Source organism: Corylus avellana, chromosome ca4 (assembly GCF_901000735.1).
Source record: "Corylus avellana chromosome ca4, CavTom2PMs-1.0".
Taxonomy (NCBI): Eukaryota; Viridiplantae; Streptophyta; class Magnoliopsida; order Fagales; family Betulaceae; genus Corylus; species Corylus avellana.
The window spans coordinates 21,857,725-21,876,546 of NC_081544.1; the positions used below are offsets into that span (position 1 = coordinate 21,857,725).

Below are 18,822 nucleotides of genomic sequence, written 5' to 3' on the forward strand. Positions count from 1 at the left end.
CCTAGACTCCAATAACACCTAGAAGGGAGGTTGAATAGGTGTTTATAAAAATAGTGCGGAATTTAAAAATTAGCAACCACACAAACATCCACCAAATATAAAGAAAGCATGAATTGGTGACAGAGTAGAAACCATTTAAATAACTCTTCAAAAGTAAAATCATTTCAGGGCAACTAAATCCGGAAAATCAATCCACGATAGAAAAACGAAAAATCACAAGTTCACTTGGAAAAACATTAAAGTTAACACTCTTGTACTAGACAACTGACCCGCTTGCTTGCTACTGTAGTAGTTCTCCTAGAACCTCTGGACAATTATTTTACTTGATCTCCTTTACTGAAACTCCGATAGGCAGAAGGCTTTTTGTGAAATCTAGAGTTGTGTGGTTTTCAATAAAGAAACTCTTTAAGAGAGAAATATCATGATGGCTCTAAGCGAAAATAAATCTATGCTAGCACAAAGTTCTATGACCTGAAATTCTACCAAGAATCATGCATGAAGAGCCTTTAAAAAGACTTGGAAATTTTGGTCTCCAAGTAAACAATCAAAATTTGATTTTTGCTTAAAATACAATTTTGCTCGAACTGAGCTAGGTTAAGAACTAAAAACAATATTTTTTTTCTGACGGCACATTCGAATTGCACTTGGAATGAGACTTAGAACGGAGCTCTCAGACAGCGTTTGAAAAACTTTGGAACAGGTTCAGTTAGAACTTGGCTTAGGATGGAACTTAGAATGGAGCTCTGGGGGATGATCTTCAAACTTGAAATGGGACGAGACTTAGAACGAAGCTCTAGGGAATGATCTTTATTATATCTCTACAGTGTGCTTCTCTGTTTTGATTAACAAAACTCCCTTCAGTTTCTTTAACATCTCTTATGGCTTGAGACATGGGGAATCTTTATTCCCTCAGTTGTTTGTTGTTGTCAAGGAGGCCTTGAGTAGAATGTTGTCTACCACTATAGATAGAGGACTCTTATAATTTGGTGGGATCTAGGAATAACAATGAGCTCCTTATGTCTCATCTCTTATTCGTGGATGACACCTTGATTTTTTGTGAGGTAAATCCTGTTCATCTTCGTTATTTGCGTTGTCTTTTCTTATGCTTTGAAGTTGCTTCGTAGTTGAAAATTAACATAGGTAAATCAGAGTTGGTCCCTGTTGGTGCTGTGGAAGATGTTGGAGGCTTGGATTGTATCCTTGGGTGTAGGGTGTCCTTTCTGACTATGCAGTATTTTGGTCGTCTATTGAGGTCTTTGTTTAAGGCAAAATATATGTGAAATGGTGTTATTGAAAAGATGGAACGTCGTTTGGCAGGTTGGAAGCGGCTTTATTTGTCAAAGGGTGGTAGAATCACTTTGATTAAAAGCACTATTTCCAATTTTGCCTACTTAATTTTTGTCCTTTTTCTCCATCGCTGTTGGAGTTGCTAACTGTATCAAGAAACTTCAACGAGATTTCATGTGGGGCAGAGTTGGTGATGAGTTTAGATACCATTTTGTTGGTTGGTCAAAGATTTGCACTTAGTTTTTCTTAGGCAGTTTTGTGGGTTAGGAACCTGCTTTCGTTTACGAGCTCTCTTGGGGAAATGATTATGGCATTACGCCACAGAGAGGGAGGCTTTGTGGGGATCGGTGGTGGAAGCTAAATATAATAGCATGTGGATAGGGTGGTTCCAATGTAGTGTTTGGGTCCTATGGGGTGGGTGTGTGGGAAAATGTTAGGAAGGGGTGAGGGGATTTCTCTAGATTTGTGAGATTTAAGGTGATGGGTCCAAGATTAGGTTTTGGTATGATGTATGGTGTGGAGTTTAGACCTTGAAGGCAATTTTCCTGGTGTTGCTTAGTATTACTCATTATAAGGAGGTCTCGGTGGTAGACGACATGATGTTTTCTAACAACACCTTTTAATGAAATATCACTTTCATCATATCCATGCATGATTGGGAGGTGGAAATGGTTACCTCTTTCTTTAATATCTTGTACTCTTTCAGGTTGAGACGAGGTTGCGAGGATAGAATTTATCCACCCTTCCGAAAGGCGAATGTTCAATGTCAGATCTTTTTATCATGTGCTTAGCCCCCACCGGCTCTTCTTTCCTAGAGCATTTGGGGGAATATGGCCACTTCGAGAATGGCATTCTTTATTTTGACAACAATGTTAAGGAACATCTTGACTTTGGGTAACCTAAGAAAGAGGCACACCATAGTGTTGGATTGATATTGCAAGTGCAAGAAGAGTTGAGAATCCATTGATCATCTTCTACACCACTTCGAAGTAGCTAGTAATCTATGGGTATTGGTTTTCCATCTTTTCAGGATTGATTGGGTCATGCCCTAACAAGTGGTGAAGTTATTAGCTAGTTGGAAAGGCCAGGTTGGTAGCCACCATAATATAGAAGTTTGGAGGTTGGTTCTTCCTCTTTGCTTGATGTGGTGTATTTTGAGAGAATGCAATGTTTGAAATTTTGAAGGTGGTAAGAAACGGTGGTTGAGTTAAAAGCTATTTTATTCAAAACTCTTCATGCTGCTTTCAATAGTTCTCACTTTTTTAACACGTCAGGGTGCAGCCTATTGGTCAAAGGGTGGGCTTGGGATGAGCTGTAGACTTAGACATCTTGGGTTCGATTCAAGACTAGGAGTTCTCCTGGATTACCTGATACATGGTTTTGATAGGTGGGTTCATGTATCCGAAAGGCCATGCCTTGTTGAGGTTCTAGGTCATTAAAAAAAAAAAGGGTTCTTGCTTTTCTAATTTTCTAGAATTTATGGATTTGTGTTCTTTTCCTTAATTGGGTGTCTCTGTTGTATACTTCCTATGTACTTGGGTTACACTATGCTTTTTAATAAAATCGAATGACTTATAAAAAAAATGCTTTATCAGTTCCTTTTGATTCTCAAGTGGTCTAGTCTTTAGGCTAATCACTGTTGAGTTCAGCTCATCATCTTCATGGTGGCTCTAGGAGCTTTCAACTGATAGATAACCACTTAAATTGACAGTATCTAGTTGTGGATTCCTAGAAATTTAATCTTGGTTATTGAACTTTCACTTTCACTTTCTTGATAAGAATAAGCATTGTGTTCTTTATTAAAAACTGTTAAAAATATTTGTGGTGATTTACTTGTTTGAACCTTCAGGTATCACGAAATGCTGATCATCACCCGGCTTTTTTTGCTGTATATAACATGGAGACAACTGAAATTGTTGCATTTTATCAGGTAAATTTATGACTCTGTCGTACGTTTATCAAGTAGAACTCGCTGTAGCCCCTGGCATATTTTCTTGTTTTACAGAATTCTGCGGAGGACCTTTATCTCTTGTTTGAGCAGTTCTCTGACCACTTTCACGGGGCATCAAGAAATTCTTTGTATATGAATTTCATATCATCTCCCTCAAATAACATTCATGCTCTGGAGCAACTAAGATGCATAAAAAATAAAGCAAATGGCTCTTCACAGGTGAAGTTTCATCATTAGCACTTAGTTACATGTAAATGTTTTTTTTATGAAATGCAGCAGAGTTCAGGAAACTTTTTTTATTTCCGTGTATAAGGCATGATATCAAGTTTGATCTATGGCTCTTTTGGTCACGTAGTCTATGTAATTTTGTCCCATACCCCCATATCTCATCAGCTAATGAATTCTGCAGTTTGTGAAGAAGATGCTGAGCTCTTTGCCTTTCAGTTGTCAGACACAGAGTCCTTCTCCCTATTTTGACCTATCTCTCTATCGTTTTGATGAAAAGGTTTGATAAAAAAAAACTATTGCATTTCTCCCCTCTTTTTTCCATGCCATGAGTTACCCAGTACTTGTTTTGTAATGGCATGTTTGGAATTCTCTTTGCGGCTTGCCTTATGACAAGCTAATTTTGTGTTTTTCTCTTTCTAAAAGATGCAATTTGTGATCATGCCATCTGAAACTCTTTATCATGGTTTTCTCCGTTTTAATCGACCTGCTGTTGCAGCTGATTTCTGCAACCGACCGGCATAGACAGTCAACAGACCATCCCATCAAATTCATTTTAAGAAGGCAACCATATTCCCTCAAATTTAAGATTAAATCAGGTATGTCCTTACCTTGTAGTGGCTTCATAAAACATAATTCTACCGTGGTAGTAGTAGCTGAATCAACAGGCAAAGCTTTTTTTTTCCGTCTTTCTTCTTTTTCACCCTCTTCAATGGGGAGTGGGATCCTCTCCATTTCGGTTAGTACAATATAGGACGGTAAAATGGTCTTTTCAATTTTTTTAAGACCATTTTGCCCTCTTGTTTTGCGTCACTGGTTGGCTTCAATGGTTGACAAGATATTCATGGATAGGGATTTTCTTTCTTTCTTTTTTGAATTCCACAGCTTCACATTTCATTCACACCATATTGAGCCTCTGCATATATTACATCGGTTGACATCGGTTGAGTTTTGGAGTGATAATTTATTCTCTGGCTTTTCAATTAGGTCCTGAAGGTGGTAGCACAGATGGTCGGACCAAAAAGATCGCCTTATTCCTTTTCCATCCATTTTTACCTCTGGCTCTCTCCATTCAGCAGACTTTGTTCTTGCAGCCATCAGTTGTGAATATTCATTTCCGGAGATGAAGCTCCTATACATCTTCCTGGCTGCCTGCTCCTATTTATTTGTGAACGGCCTTTTAACGAGATTGTAGATTAAACTATGAGGAGTGTATATTCATTTGGAAATTGTACAGCAATTTAAAATCGATGTCATAGATTGGACGGGTCGAGGCATCCTGAAAATCACGAGAGAAATTTGAGTTAACTGTCAGACTCTCTCTCGGTGTGTTATTTTCTATTACACTAGATACTCCGAATTTTTTTGAGGGTATCACTCTCATGGTGTGCTCCACCGCGGGGGAAAAGAAAACACGGGAGAATTCCGTGGAACAATTCAGACAAATTTGATTTTAGTGCAAGAGGTACCAAATTTTATTCTGCTGTGCATTCTATTTTACTATTATTATTATTATTATTTTGAGTACATAACACAACAAAACAAAGAAGAAAGCAAAAAACTATACAGGCCTAGAGCTATGAACGAAGGAGGGTCTTTCCCATTAGTCCATTAGTGATAAGAATCGAAGGTTGAGGTGGAAGATAAGTTGGAATGTGGCCAGAAAAATTTTTAGTTGCGGTCTAACGTGCTGCAAAGTAGTCACAGAAGTTTGCATTTTTATCGACTTTGATGGCATTTAAGAAAAATTTCTGGTATCACTTTGAAGCACTCTCCTACAACATTTCAAAACTTTGGGATGAGGACCGACACAAGAGCTTTGGAGATTTCCCAGTTTACCCATGCTTGTCTCGGCAGATCCCCCATGCCCTCCCCCACCCCTCCTTTTTCTGTTCCTAATCCTTAGCAAATCCTCCTTAATGATCGATAAAGGAGAAATAATCTCAACAAAAAAAATAAAATACTAATAGCCCTCAATTAGGAGTAATTTTATAAGTCTATCTTGTGTCCCTCTTGAGTTTCTTCAAGAATGATGTAACTATTAAAATCTTCATTTGATCAAAATTCAATAATAATTAATCACAAGTCAAATGGTGGTTTTAATAGCCACATCATTCTTGGAGGTACTCAAGATAGATACAAAAGAGATTTGTAGCATTACTCAGTGAAAGTCATTTAAGGAGTCATTTGGTTTGCGGAATGTCTAGTCCATTGAAAAATGACTAGCTACTACTAGGAATAGAAAAGTGGAATAGAATTGTTATTTCTATCTTTTAGTTTGGTAACAACACGCATACAAAAATTAGAATTGAATCAAAATTACAAAAACCTCCTCTCTTTTTTTTTTAAAAAAAAAACTCAAAATAAAATGGTGATGGGTGGTCGGCCACCCACAGAAGCGGTCGGGGCCAACCCTGAAATAGACCTAGGGTGGCCGCGACCACCCAGGTGAGCTTATGGCCACCCCAAAATGCGACGAGGGTGGTCGCACCACCCTGACCTCTTTTGTGGGTGGTCAAGCCACCCACTTTATTTTTCATTTTATTTTAAGTTCAAAATTTTTTAAAAAAAAATTAGGAAAATGCTAGGTGTTCTTCTAGTGTTCTCATGGTGTTCTCACAACTGTGATGTGACTTTTAAAATCATCGTTAAATTTGAGATTATCATTTTGACTTAATCTATTGGTGATTTTAAAAGTTATATCACAGTTGGGAGGACACTAGGAAAACACTAGAAGAACACTTAGGATTTCCCAAAAAATTATATGGGTATTTTTGAAAAATGTATTTTATTCCTTAAGAATTAGTTAAGCTAATCATTTTTTAGTGGTTTAACTAATCATGTGTGTATAAGATTAGTATTCCCATGTAAATAAACTATTCATAGGAATAATGTGTAACCAAACAAATAAATAACTATACTGTAGAATAAGAATTAAAATATAAGTAATGTAATTTAGTAGATTGTTATATGATTATTATATAATCAATTACTAATTTTTATTATCATGTCATCTCAATTGTATAATAATTTCTTAAATAACATTAATCTAATTAAATGTATCCTAATTAGAATTTTAGAATTGGAAGAGCACATCATCTAAGGAGATCTTTTAGTTATGATTGTGAGAAATGTTAGAATATTAATTAAATTTGATATTTTATTTTAGTTTAAGTTTTTGGTTAAAATGCAAAAATGTTTTTAAGTTTGGACTTTGATTTCATAATTTATCTTCAATTTTAGTTAAATATTTTATGTTTTGAGTTTTATTTGCTGAATGAGAGTTTACGCACAAGTTGCAAAAATTATTAAAATACTAATTAAATTTTTGGACTCATCAATAATGCGTTTGCTCTTAGAGACTTTTTTGGACAAAGGGTATGTGAGAGGGTTTTTTAAGTGGCAATGCGTGTCAGGTTCAGGTTGTGTCGAAACATATGTATAAGAAGATTACATAAATTAACTCTAACTGAACCTATTTAATCAGACGTGTCAATTTATTAATCATAACCCTTTAATTTTGTATTGAATTTATGTTAGGTTCAGATCATGTCAAATCATGAATATAAAATTAGGACATAAATTTCCTTCAAACCGGTATGGAGGAAATATCCTCCAACCCATGTAAAATAGTGCCAAGTGTCTATAAACATTTAAAAGACACATTAAATTTAGTCTAAATTAGTAAACTGCTATTAATTAGGTGAATAATTTAATGTGCCTTTTAAATGTTTATACACACTTGACACTATTTTACATGGGTTGGAAGATATTTCCTCTATACTGGTTTGGAGGAAATTTCTGTCCATAAAATTATATAGGTCAACCATAACTCGACCTATTTAATTAAACATGTTAGATTTCTCAACCCTAATATTTTAATTTCATATTGGATTCGGGTTCACAAGTTATGTAAAAAAAAAATTTAGCTCTAATTTTCTTATCTAAGTAAGGACCACAATAATTATTTGTCCAAATTACTAACAATTTATGTAGTTGATATGAGAAAGCACATATATAACTTGCATGCTTAAACAAATTTTGGGCTGTCAAACTATTTACCCGAACATATAAGTTTCACATGACTCTCCAATTGCAAAGCCACCCTATCCTCCTACAACTATTTATATATATAGAAACTTGCAAAAAAAAAAAAAAAACTTCACAAATGATTCATGAATTATCATATGATTTGAAAACACACCCTTAAATTTTTAAACCTTTTAATTTCACCCCTAAACTTTCAATTTGATGCAATCTACCCACCCTGCCAGTTTTTTTATGTTAAAAGTGATGGAATGTCCTTTATGCCCCTAAAACTTTTATAAAATTGAAATTGAAATTTTAAAAACCAAAAACAAAAATTAAGGGGTAATTTTCCTCCTTTTATCCTTAATTTCAAAACTTTTTTTATTTTAAAAAAATGAAAATCAGGGATATTTTGGTCTTTTTTGGTATTTTTAAAGGCTAAAATGAATGGAGATGTCTACATTAAAAGTAATTGAAAGTTCAAGGGTTCAAATTGAGAAATTTGAAAGTTTTGGAGGATTTGTCAAATTGCGTGAAAGTTTAGGGGCTAAACTGAAGTTTCAACAAAAAATAAAAAATAAAAAGGCAAAAAAAAACAGAAAAGAAGAAAGCTGTTTGTTCGTCTGTGTGTATTGATAAAAGATAAATCCATAATTCTCCGTTCAACTCCAGCGGGAGCGAAAGGAGTGATGGCAGTGATGCCATTGCCAACAACCACTATCGCTTCTTCTGCAAACGTTCTGAAAGCTGGCGGTGCGCAATTGCTTTGGTCCTTTTCAAAATGCACTCGATTTCAAACTCCTCCTCGTCCCCTCGCATTCCACTCGCTTCCCCTTTTCTCCGCTGATAACATCAGAAGAAGACGAAGAAGCGTGCGATGGCTTCCCTCCTTCTGCACGGAGGCGGCGACTCCAGTGAGCGTGGCCGCCGGCGCTGACGATAATGTTGAGGACGATGGTGAGAAGAAGATGAGGATGATAAAGGAAGCGGCGGATACGCTGGACATAAGGGTCGGCCGCGTCCTTAGGGCGTGGAGGCATGAGGAGGCTGACTCCCTTTACGTGGAGGAGGTCGATGTTGGCGAGCCTGAGCCCAGAATCATCTGTAGCGGCCTCGTCAATTATGTTCCCCTTCACCACCTTCAGGTATTTCTTTCGTAGGGATGCAATGGAATCGGGCTTGCGTTATTCAAAAAATTAGATTCAGAATTAGGTTAAAGCACAATGAGAAATTTGAAATGCGGGCAGAGATGAAGCATTGTAATTTGTTCCAACCAAATATACAAGAGAAATAATGAGTTTGACGGTTTGATCTGATTGTATCACCATGCTTCAAGAGAAAGTAACAATATCTGTTCAGACAATACAATGGAAGCGTTCAATCAAGAGTGGCCAAAAAATTTGATTTCCAATTAACCTTGTGGAGAAATGGAGAAAGGAAATGGAATCCTTTTCAAAGTGGAACTGCAAAGTAAATTCATGTGGTTGATCTGCTTATAAAATTGAGAAGTTCAAAGTTTTCTTCTTCTATATATACTTCTGTTGATAGTTTTTTTTAAGCATAGATAATGTAGCTTTGAATGTTTTGAGAATTATTAAGGGATATATGAGGATATTTCTGTTGGACAATGGATTGTCACACTCTGCGAGAATAAAAATTAGTTGTTTTGGTATATACAGTGAAACTGCATAAATGGCTTTTTCAGTTGGAATTTCAAGATCGTATTCATCTGATCACGTTCGATAAAAATCTACATGCAGGATAGAAATGTTGTTGTTCTTGCTAATCTGAAGCCGAGGAACATGCGTGGTGTCAAGTCATGTGGAATGCTTATGGCTGCTTCAGATGCATCACATGAGAATGTTGAGCTTCTTGTGCCTCCTGAGGGTTCACTTACTGGTGAAAGAATATGGTTTGGCTCAGAAAACGAAAAAGAAAGTCAACCTGCCGCTGCCACACCCAATCAGGTAACAGTTTTTTAGTTCTTTACTTTCAAGAATTCAAGTAATAACCTCCGGAGAGGTTGGCTTAGTGGTAAGAGGCTTACTCCCATTGGGTTTGGTGAGGGAAGGACAAGGGTTCAAGTCTTCTTGGGCACAATGCTAAGGAGACGAGAGTCATGCCCATTAATCCCTAACCACCAACTTCTTACTGCTCTGTCCTTGGTGGGATTGGAGTCAGGCTATGACTTATCCTTTTTTGAGGGAGTTAAAGAAAATAGAAAGGAAAGAAAATTCCATAAAATACGTTATTTGCCTGTCTACCGGTGGATGCACAATTATCGCAACAAATATCTTGGTCACTACAACTCATTATTTGAATTTTTTTATTTGCAGGGAAACTCAATTTATAATACAAAATAATTAAGGCTTGGAGGATAATTCTCGTACTTTGCATATTGGTCACACCTTAGACTGCTTATGAGTGCATCAATGTTAGATTATTTCATTCATTGTGTAAACTATTTCACACTCCTTTTTGAGGATGATAGGCATGTTTTTGTACTAGGGATATGACTTATGCTAGAAACCTGTCAAATCAGATATGTGGTGCTTTTTTGTCATTTTATTTTTCTTATGTGAATCAACTTTTTTCTTTTTTTGATTCATAAGTTACGCACCTAGCAGAGTTTCTTGAGTTAAACACGTGTAGAAGCCTTCTTACTCTATCTAGACTTTTGTTGTTGATTCTCCTCCATGTTTATTGATGTACTTGACTTTTGTTTTCCACAGCAAGTAATAATTATGTGACTTATCTTGATTGCTAGTACTTCAGTCTAAAGCAATAGACTGAAGTACTAGTTTACGAGTCCAATAGAAAGTTATTGCTATTAAATTCTTAAGCGTCTTGCTCCACCAACTATAGCAATGTTGGAAAACTTGAAAAAATTCTAGAAACATTATTAGCTCTTTGATAGCTTTCTTTCATCAAATTGAAACCACAAAAAGTGTAAGTTGCTTGTGCATTTAGCCTAATATACCTTTTCTGGCATACTTAAAGGTTATAATCCCCTGCTATAGTGCCATACTGTGCTTTTTACGACCATTGTCTTCCAGTTTCTAAGGCCCTATGACCTAGGTTTGTGCTCGTTGGGATTTTGCAACCGGCATCTTTGTTGTAGGTATGTCATGGCAAATGTTGTTTGTCTGTGCATGCGCGTCACTAAAGAAAAGCCATGGTGAAGGTGAAATGTCAACAGGTCCTTTTTTCTCTGTGATTACATCATTAGTTCAGCATATTGACATGCCCTTGGCAATCATATATTGTATGTTGTTTTCTACTCGGTTGTTCTTTCTAATGGGTTTATCTTCAATATTGGAAGTCCCCTGTTTCAGTGTAGTTTTTCCTATTATTAGAGAAAGTTTCACACAAGCGATGGTTTATTGCTTGTTTATACAGTTTATACTCCATTTCTATGTTCAGAGAGATTAATTTTCTGTATTCTACTGGCTTTTTGTATGACAATATGTAGATTCAAAAGAAAAAGATTTGGGAATTGGTGCAACCTCATCTTAAGACAGACGCTTCTTGTACTGCTATGCTTGGGGTCCATGTAATGCGGACATCTGCAGGTGTAGTCTCCACGTCTTTGAAGAATGCAAATATCTCATGATCGAATGGGCGGCGTCTGACTGTTGGCACAGCTTCTTAACACCTAATATCCGAGCTGGCATATGGTTTTTTTTTTTATTTATTTTTTAATATATATTTTGTAAACGAATGATGTAATTCCTAGTTTCTAACAATCTATTTCTAAAATTTTGAGGATCAAGTTTCTGTCAGTTGCTTTAAACATGTCACTGGTCCTGATTGCTCATCTTTGTTGCAGTTACCAGTAATCTATCTATATGAATGAGGTTTTCGGTCCTGCTGTTGTCATCCTTGTCTTAATGTTTCTAAATTGGATTTAAAAGAGAACACTGAAGCAACTAGGCGTAAAATATATTTTGTTGATACATTGGTTGGTTTTTTTTTTTTTTTTTGTATGAATTGTTGTGATGGCCAGCCTGAGCACATTAGAGTGATTGTGCATGATTGTGAGACATGATTGTGACATTAGAGTACGGGCCTTATGAGTGACCCATTAAGTCCTTGGGCTTTTTCTGGGAGCCTGAGGGCCCATTTTGTATTCCAAATTTTCCTGTCTAGACTTCGACAGCACAAAGCTAGGACGAAACCAATTGGCGATTGGAGCAACTTATGAGCTGATTGTTCATTTTACAAACAAATTTAGCAGCCTAGGTTGCATAGATCTCTTATTCTAGGTTGTATGGGGTATGTGGGCTCACTAACCCCCTCTCTTACCTGCCCAAATTTATGTGAAATTTGAGTAGCCTAATAATAAAAAATTCTCATCTAATACGGTCGTAAAATAGCTAACGAACACTTACATATCGAGTAGTGATGTATAGAATACCTAGCGTGAGTGAACAATGTTCATACTGGGTGAACAGTAATATGAATTTTACTGTTTCAAAATTTTATTACTCTTATTTTTTAAAAATTTGTACTATTATTCTTCACCCAGTGTAAGCATTGTTCACTCACGCTAAGTGTTCTATATATCTCTACTCCTTAGATATGATGCTACCCAAACTTTTATGGTTAGTTTCAAACATTCTCCACTTGTCGGATTGGTGTTGAGCAGTTTTAGATAAAGTAGTTAACAAGAGAAAAATAACTTGGCATTCTCCACGTGTAGTGTTATACTTCACCTTGATTATTCAATAAGAATATTTAGTTATGGACTTTTTTTCCAAAAAAATTCACAGCAGAAGGGAGAAGGAGAAGAAATTTAATGATGGACTTAGTAAACTGTAAATAGATTTTCGGTTCCATTTGAGCTTGATTTATGAATTTAGGATAAACGAGCTAAGAATGAAGTGTGTTTTTGACTTTTAGTTTATTAAAATATTAAATTTTGAACAATTGAGAGATGAAAATTTGGATGGTTTTAATTATATAAGAAGAAGAAGAAGAAGAAAATAATGGCATGTACTTATAAGGAATTAAGAAGACACGGCTAATACTTAGCAGAAGCACTTTTCCCGGAATCTACCCAAAAAAGCGTTGTTGCATGGCACATTAGTAATTTACAATGTGGTCCCAAGTCCACAGTAAGACAAAAGAAAATCAATTTTAGGCTAAGGGCCCGTTTGGAAATGAGATTTTAAAATTTTCATTTTTAAAATCGTATAGGCGTTTGGTAAATTAATTGAGTGTTTGGATAATATTGGCATATAATTGCGGTTTCATGGCCAAATAGATAAATATTGCCCCAAATATTTTTTTAAGCAAAATCGTGATTTTGGTTTAAATTTGCATTTTTTCAAATAAGCACCCTCTAGTCAATTTATAAAAATCGCAGATTTTTTCACGATTTTAAAATTTGCGTTTTTAAAATCGCAATCACAAATACTCCAAAATTGAGATTTTGTTTAAAAACGCAGATTATTTTTTAAAAACACACTTCCAAATGGACCCTAACTCCTCTTCATGGTGTATTTTAAGTAACAATTTTTTTTTTAAAAACACGCGATGTCTGCGAATTTGAAATAAGTATAATAAATAAATGTGAATCGTAGCATTGCTCTGCTTAAACCAGCACTTCCAGAGTAATTTTAGAAGTCCCTCTTATATTCCTCTTGAGTCCATCTAAGAATGATATGGATATTAACATTACCATTTGATCAAAATTCAATAATGACCAATCACAAGTCCAATGATGATTTTAATAGCCACATCATTCTTAAAGGGACACAAGAAGAACTTGTAGCATTACTCGCACTTCCCTCACAGTTTTAAGACAATAATTACAATTTTCCTTGTAATTTTTCTCATCATGGACTTGATCAAAATGGTTACCAAACAACCATAAACTCTTTGATAGTATTTTTTTTTTTGAAAGTTGCAAACTGGTGCATTTATATTGAATAAGGCAACGCATAAATCTCTGCTTGCAATAGTTCACAAATACATGCCGGTTGATTGGAAAACCACACCATATTCAAATTATCTTTTACCGCTAGAGCAGCTAGCTCGTGTGCTACTCGGTTTTCTTTTCTGCGAACGAGGCGCATTTCCCACCAAGGAACATCTCGCAGCGTGGCCTGTATGTCCTCCGCTAACTGTTCTCTTATGCTATCGTCTGGTTCATGCGAGATGACTGCAGTGATAACATTCTTGGCATCGCTCTCTAGCACTACCTTCTGAATACCCATCTCCACACACAGTTCGGCCGCCATATGAGCAGCTAGTGCCTCCCCCGTTGTGGGATCCAAATAGCCATCTCTGGTCTGGCATTTTGCAGCCCACATTCTGCCCTGCTGGTCTCAGATCACTGCTTTCAAACCCATTCGGCCCTTTCTCCTATTAAAGCCAGCGTCCCAATTAGCTTTCAAGCAGCCATGGGGCATGGCTATCCAGGAAATCAGGGGAGGTTCTCCAGTTGGTACTTGCTGTGTTCTTCTCCCCGCCAGAATCAAGTGGAAATTTTCTCCTACTAGACCCACTTGCTTGATAAGTTGATTTGGGTGCAGAAAAATTTCATTATGTATTACTTCATTCCACCGTAGCCTTATACACCAGGATATACTCACAAACTGGGCAAAATCCTCACTACCACATTTTTTGAGCATTCCATCCACCACCTGCATGAAAGCTGGCCCATCAAACCAGCTCTTTTGAAAAAATTTTGCCCCCACACTCCATACTTCCCGTGCAGCAGGGCATTGCCATAGTGCATGAAAAGTAGTTTTAATCTCCCTTTCACAAATTGGATAGCAAGGATCCGTAATGACCTTTCGAGAGCAAAGGTTTGCTCGAGTAGGAAGGATGTCGTGGCACGCACACCAAAGGAAATGCTTCTCTGAATTTGGCATTTGAAGCTAGCAAATATTACTCCAAAAAGATCCCGTCCGATTGTGTTGAGACCCCCCCGCCTTATACAACAGATCACCTTCTTTTTGGATGTAGTAAGCACTATGTATCAAGAAAGTCCCCTTAGTAGTTCCCTGCCAAATGAGCGCATCAGCTTGGTCCGTCGCACTTATTGGAATAGATTGGATAGCCATCATCTCCTACTTAGAAAAAAGCTGTTCCAAAAGGGCCAGATTCCATAATTTTGTGTTTTCGTCAATAAGTTGGCTCACCATGGAAGTGTCCGCCAGAATTCTTGGGGCTGTTTGCACTTGATAAGTAGTCGGAGAATTAATCCATATATCTTTCCAAATGCAAATAGTTTTCCCATTACCAACTCTCCACACCAATCCCTCTCGAACAAGATCACTTGAGTTGTGGATACTCCTCCTTGCAAAGGATGGTTTTTTCCCAAGAGAGGCTTCAAGAATCGAGCAATCTGGAAAATATTTTGCTTTCATAATCTTTGCATTGAAACTATCCGGTGTTTTCCAAATACGCTATACTTGCTTAGCCAACAAAGCCTTATTAAAAAGGGACAAGTCACAAAAATCCATACCTCCTTTAGCCATTGAAAAACATAACTTGTTCCAACTCATCCAATGGATTCGTTTATCCTTTTCCTTATGACCCCAAAAAAACTTTGCCATCATCGAATTTATTTCTGTACATAGCGCCTTCAAAAGCATGAAAACACTAATGCAATAGGTAGGGATAGCCTGGATCACCGCCTTCAAAAGAATCTCCTTCCCAGCTTGAGATAGAAATTTAATCTTCCAATCTTGAAGGCGCTTCCAAACTCTCTTCGTAATGCTTTTAAAAGCACTAGTTCTCAACCGCCCCACAAGGTCAGGAAGCCCCAAATATGTGTCATATCTTTGATTGATAGGGATTCCAGCTACCCCTTGAATATATTCCTTGTCAGCCACTGGAGTATTTCTGCTATAGAAAATAGCGGTCTTATTGGCATTCATTTTCTGACCCGACGCCTCTTTATATAATTGCAAGATGGAAGACAAGTGATTCCATTGTATCAAATTTGCCCGACAAAATAATAAACTGTCGTCGGCAAAAAAAAGGTGGCTAATTTCTGGACCATGTGTCGAAGTAGGGACCCCCGTTAACCTTCCATCTGCATTTACTGTAGTGATCAAAGCACTTAGAGCCTCTGCACATAGGAAAAAGAGATAAGGTGATATAGGGTCCACTTGTCGAATGCCCTGAGACGGAGTAATCATCCCATAAGGGTTCCCATTAACAATGATAGAGTACTTCATTGTCTTGACGCACATCATAACAAGTGCAATCCACCGGGCGCCAAAACCCATACGTTTCATCACCGCTTTTAAAAAAACCCACTCCACTCTATCATATGCTTTGCACATGTCAAGCTTCACCGCCATAAAACCCTTCTTCTCCCTCATCCCCATATGCATCGTATGTAAGGTTTCATACACTGCAAGTACATTATCCGAGATGAGGTGCCTCAGGATAAATGCACTTTGGGTTGGAGCGATGATGTGGGGTAACAATTATTTTAAGCGGTTAGCTAGGACCTTGGAAATAAGCTTATATAAGACGTTACATAAACTTATGGGTCTAAACTCCGTTACACAAGTGGGCATCTTTAGTTTGGGAATAAGTGCAACATGTTTCAAATTTAAATCTTGAGGCATCACTTCGGAATTAAAAATATCAATTATCACACGACATACCTCCTCCTCATAGTGGGCAAATTAGTCTGGAAGAAACAAGCGTTTAAACCATCCTGACCAGGTGCTTTGAGGGGGGCCATTTGGAATAAAGCCACTTCGATCTCCTCTGCAGTGAAAGCTCTCTCCAGAGCCCTATTCATCTCATCAGTCACACGGCTGGTCATAGGTTGGAGGCATTGTTGTAGGTCCCCATCCGGTCCCTCAGTAAAGAGATGAGTAAAGTACTTGACAAAGGCTTCTTCTATATCATCAGAATGTTCCCAAATCTGTCCATTCTCGTCTTTGATCATGCCCACGTGATTACGACGACGTCTAGCACTAGCACAAGCACAAGCATGGAAAAATCTGGTGTTGCGGTCCCCCGAACGCAAGCACTCTTCTTTTGCTTGTTGACGCCACCATAACTCTTCTTTGTCAAGCAGCTGCCCCAATTGTTCTTGAACCTGTTTTATTTGACTTTCAGCCCCACCTCCTCCCTCTCTTGGAGCTGTAATAGTTTGTTTTGTAGTTTGGAAATGGAGGCCTGCTCATTACCTCTCCGTATTTTCTGCCATCCCGTAAGCCCATTAACACATGCCTTTAATTTTGCTTCCAAACAATCCCAACTTATCCCATTTGCCTGCTCACGCCTCCAGGTATTTTGTATAACCTCTTGATACCCCTCCTCAACAGCCCAACATGCCTCATAGAAAAGACGTGGTCTGTGGCGAGTCAATCCGGAATGCCTCAACAAAGACACACAGAGGTGCGTGATCCGAACAGGTTATAGAGTGTAGAACAACCTTAGCTTCTGGAAATAAATTCCTCTAAGCAAAATTAGTTACACCCCGATCAAGATGCTCTTTAATAAGTGCACTTCCTTCTTGACAATTACTCCACGTATGTTTAGGCCCCCGAAAGCCTAAATCCGTCAACTCGCATGTCTTAAGAGTGTGTTAGAAAGCTTTCATGAGACTATTTTGGCGTAAATTTCCCCTTAATTTTTCCGACAACACCAACACTTCATTAAAATCTCCAAGACACAACCACGGGTCTAGGGTCATCCAAGCCAAATATTTAAGCAAATTCCACGCTTCAAAACGCTTTGTAGCATCCAGATGTCCATAGAATCCGGTGAGTTTCCAGTCAAATTGTTGGTGGTGGACAATTGCATTGATGTGCCGTTGGCTGTAGTTTTGGATCTCCACCTCACATTCATCCTCCCAAAATAACGCCAAGCCTCCGCTTTTCCCCACACACTCCACAACAAACATATTATTAAAACCAACTTTTGTCCGAATAGTCTCCATTCTTTTTGTTCGAAGTTTGGTTTCCATAAGGAAAACCAAATTGGGTCTCTTTTCCTTCACCATCCAGTGAAGTTCATGAACTGTCCGGAGGTTCCCAACCCCTTGGTAGTTCCAACTTAAAATTATCATTGCAGTTGGCGGGGCTGAACACCAGCCTCCGCCACCCCCGAACCATAAGAAATTTCAGTGTCTACATCTCCCAAACACCCCTTTTTATAACCTCATTCTCAGAAAATTCACCTCCAGTTAAGTTATTATTGCTACTGGGAGGAAAAAGCTCACCTTCATATAGCTCATAGTCTTTATCACGCAGCTTTCTCTTTGTAATCAAGCTCCCCCTTTAGGGCCCTTTCATGATTTTTCAATGTCGGCTAAAACCGAGTCTGGGTATGGGCCCCTAGGACTTGTATATCTTTCTCTTAGCTTCACGTGTGCCTTAGGTGGACTCTCCCTGACTTGTCCCACATGCCGTGTGTAACATCCCCAGTCCGTTAAGACTGAGTTTGCCACTTTTCTTCTTTTTCAACAAAAATTCTTGCAAAGATCTATAAGGTCTATCAGAGTACTTGATTTTAAAAGATACAATAAATGCGTAAAACATTTTTTTTTTTCAAGAGATTTTATTACAAGCGAAATTAGAAAACATTAGATTTTAGTTGCGGAATATCATATCATTACAATAACTTATATGAAAAGACTTTGAAAATTAATAATTATTCCCACCCCATTCCGGCCTCCTATTCCAGCATCCTTTCTACCTAAAAACAAGAAATAAAACTGAATGAGCCCAAAGGGGGCCCAGCAAGTAAAATCCACAACCATAAATAGTTTTACTCCTTGTTCTCAGTTTTGAAAATCGTTTTCACAAATAAATATACATCCAGCCATAATAATATATGTACGTACGGTTGCATCTCCCGTAACATATACATACTATTACATCTAGTAATAAATCATCGTTGTAAATCATCTTTATAAATCATCATCATAATGCATCATTATAAATCATCATTATAAATCATCTCTGTAAATCATCATAGCATATCATCGTTGAAAATATAGTATCATTTTCTCATAATATGGCCCATGTACACTATTACCCCTGTGTACGAGGGTTGCGGGTCCTTGTGACCATGGCACTGAACTGTGGCCTCAGCCATGCCCGACCGTCAATTAACTCTTTTCTTGGTGCACTCAACGGTCATGTTGATGGAATACCACCTTCTGGCATAGCCTCCTTCAGTGGTTTCTCCTCCATCCGAGTATCGGTACCGAACTCTCATCTTTACTTATCTTGGGGCCAAAAATACTCTCCTCCATACATGTGCCCTCATTTCATAAACATTTATCTCATCTCTTGTACTTTTCTTTGTACTTCTTTTTGATGCATCTTAGGGCAACATGTAGG

At 37.6% G+C, this 18,822-nt stretch overlaps 3 protein-coding genes across 3 annotated transcripts in view; 2 read left to right on the top strand and 1 right to left on the bottom strand.

Annotated features, from left to right (window-relative positions):
* The window catches only part of LOC132179004 (light-mediated development protein DET1), a 29,853-nt gene extending 24,912 nt beyond the window's left edge, over positions 1–4,941 (top strand). Inside the window, exons 9-13 of the mRNA XM_059591610.1 lie at positions 3,137–3,217; positions 3,293–3,457; positions 3,648–3,743; positions 3,963–4,062; positions 4,451–4,941. Of these exons, the coding sequence (XP_059447593.1) occupies positions 3,137–3,217; positions 3,293–3,457; positions 3,648–3,743; positions 3,963–4,062; positions 4,451–4,590 (582 nt within the window). The 3' untranslated portion in view covers positions 4,591–4,941. The remainder of the gene's footprint in view (positions 1–3,136; positions 3,218–3,292; positions 3,458–3,647; positions 3,744–3,962; positions 4,063–4,450) is intronic.
* A 3,174-nt stretch (positions 4,942–8,115) lies between these two features.
* LOC132178643 (uncharacterized) lies at positions 8,116–11,264 on the top strand. Its single transcript, XM_059591122.1, has 3 exons — positions 8,116–8,637; positions 9,253–9,459; positions 10,965–11,264. Exons 1-3 carry the CDS (start codon positions 8,182–8,184, stop codon positions 11,103–11,105), a joined length of 804 nt encoding a protein of 267 aa, XP_059447105.1. The 5' UTR covers positions 8,116–8,181; the 3' UTR covers positions 11,106–11,264.
* Positions 11,265–13,824: 2,560 nt separating this feature from the next.
* On the bottom strand, positions 13,825–15,846 carry LOC132178220 (uncharacterized). Its single transcript, XM_059590667.1, has 3 exons — positions 14,970–15,846; positions 14,644–14,849; positions 13,825–14,142 (listed from the first exon to the last, which is right to left on the bottom strand). The coding sequence occupies exons 1-3, from the start codon at positions 15,844–15,846 to the stop codon at positions 13,825–13,827; spliced, it is 1,401 nt and encodes a 466-aa protein (XP_059446650.1).
* Positions 15,847–18,822: the final 2,976 nt, after the last annotated feature.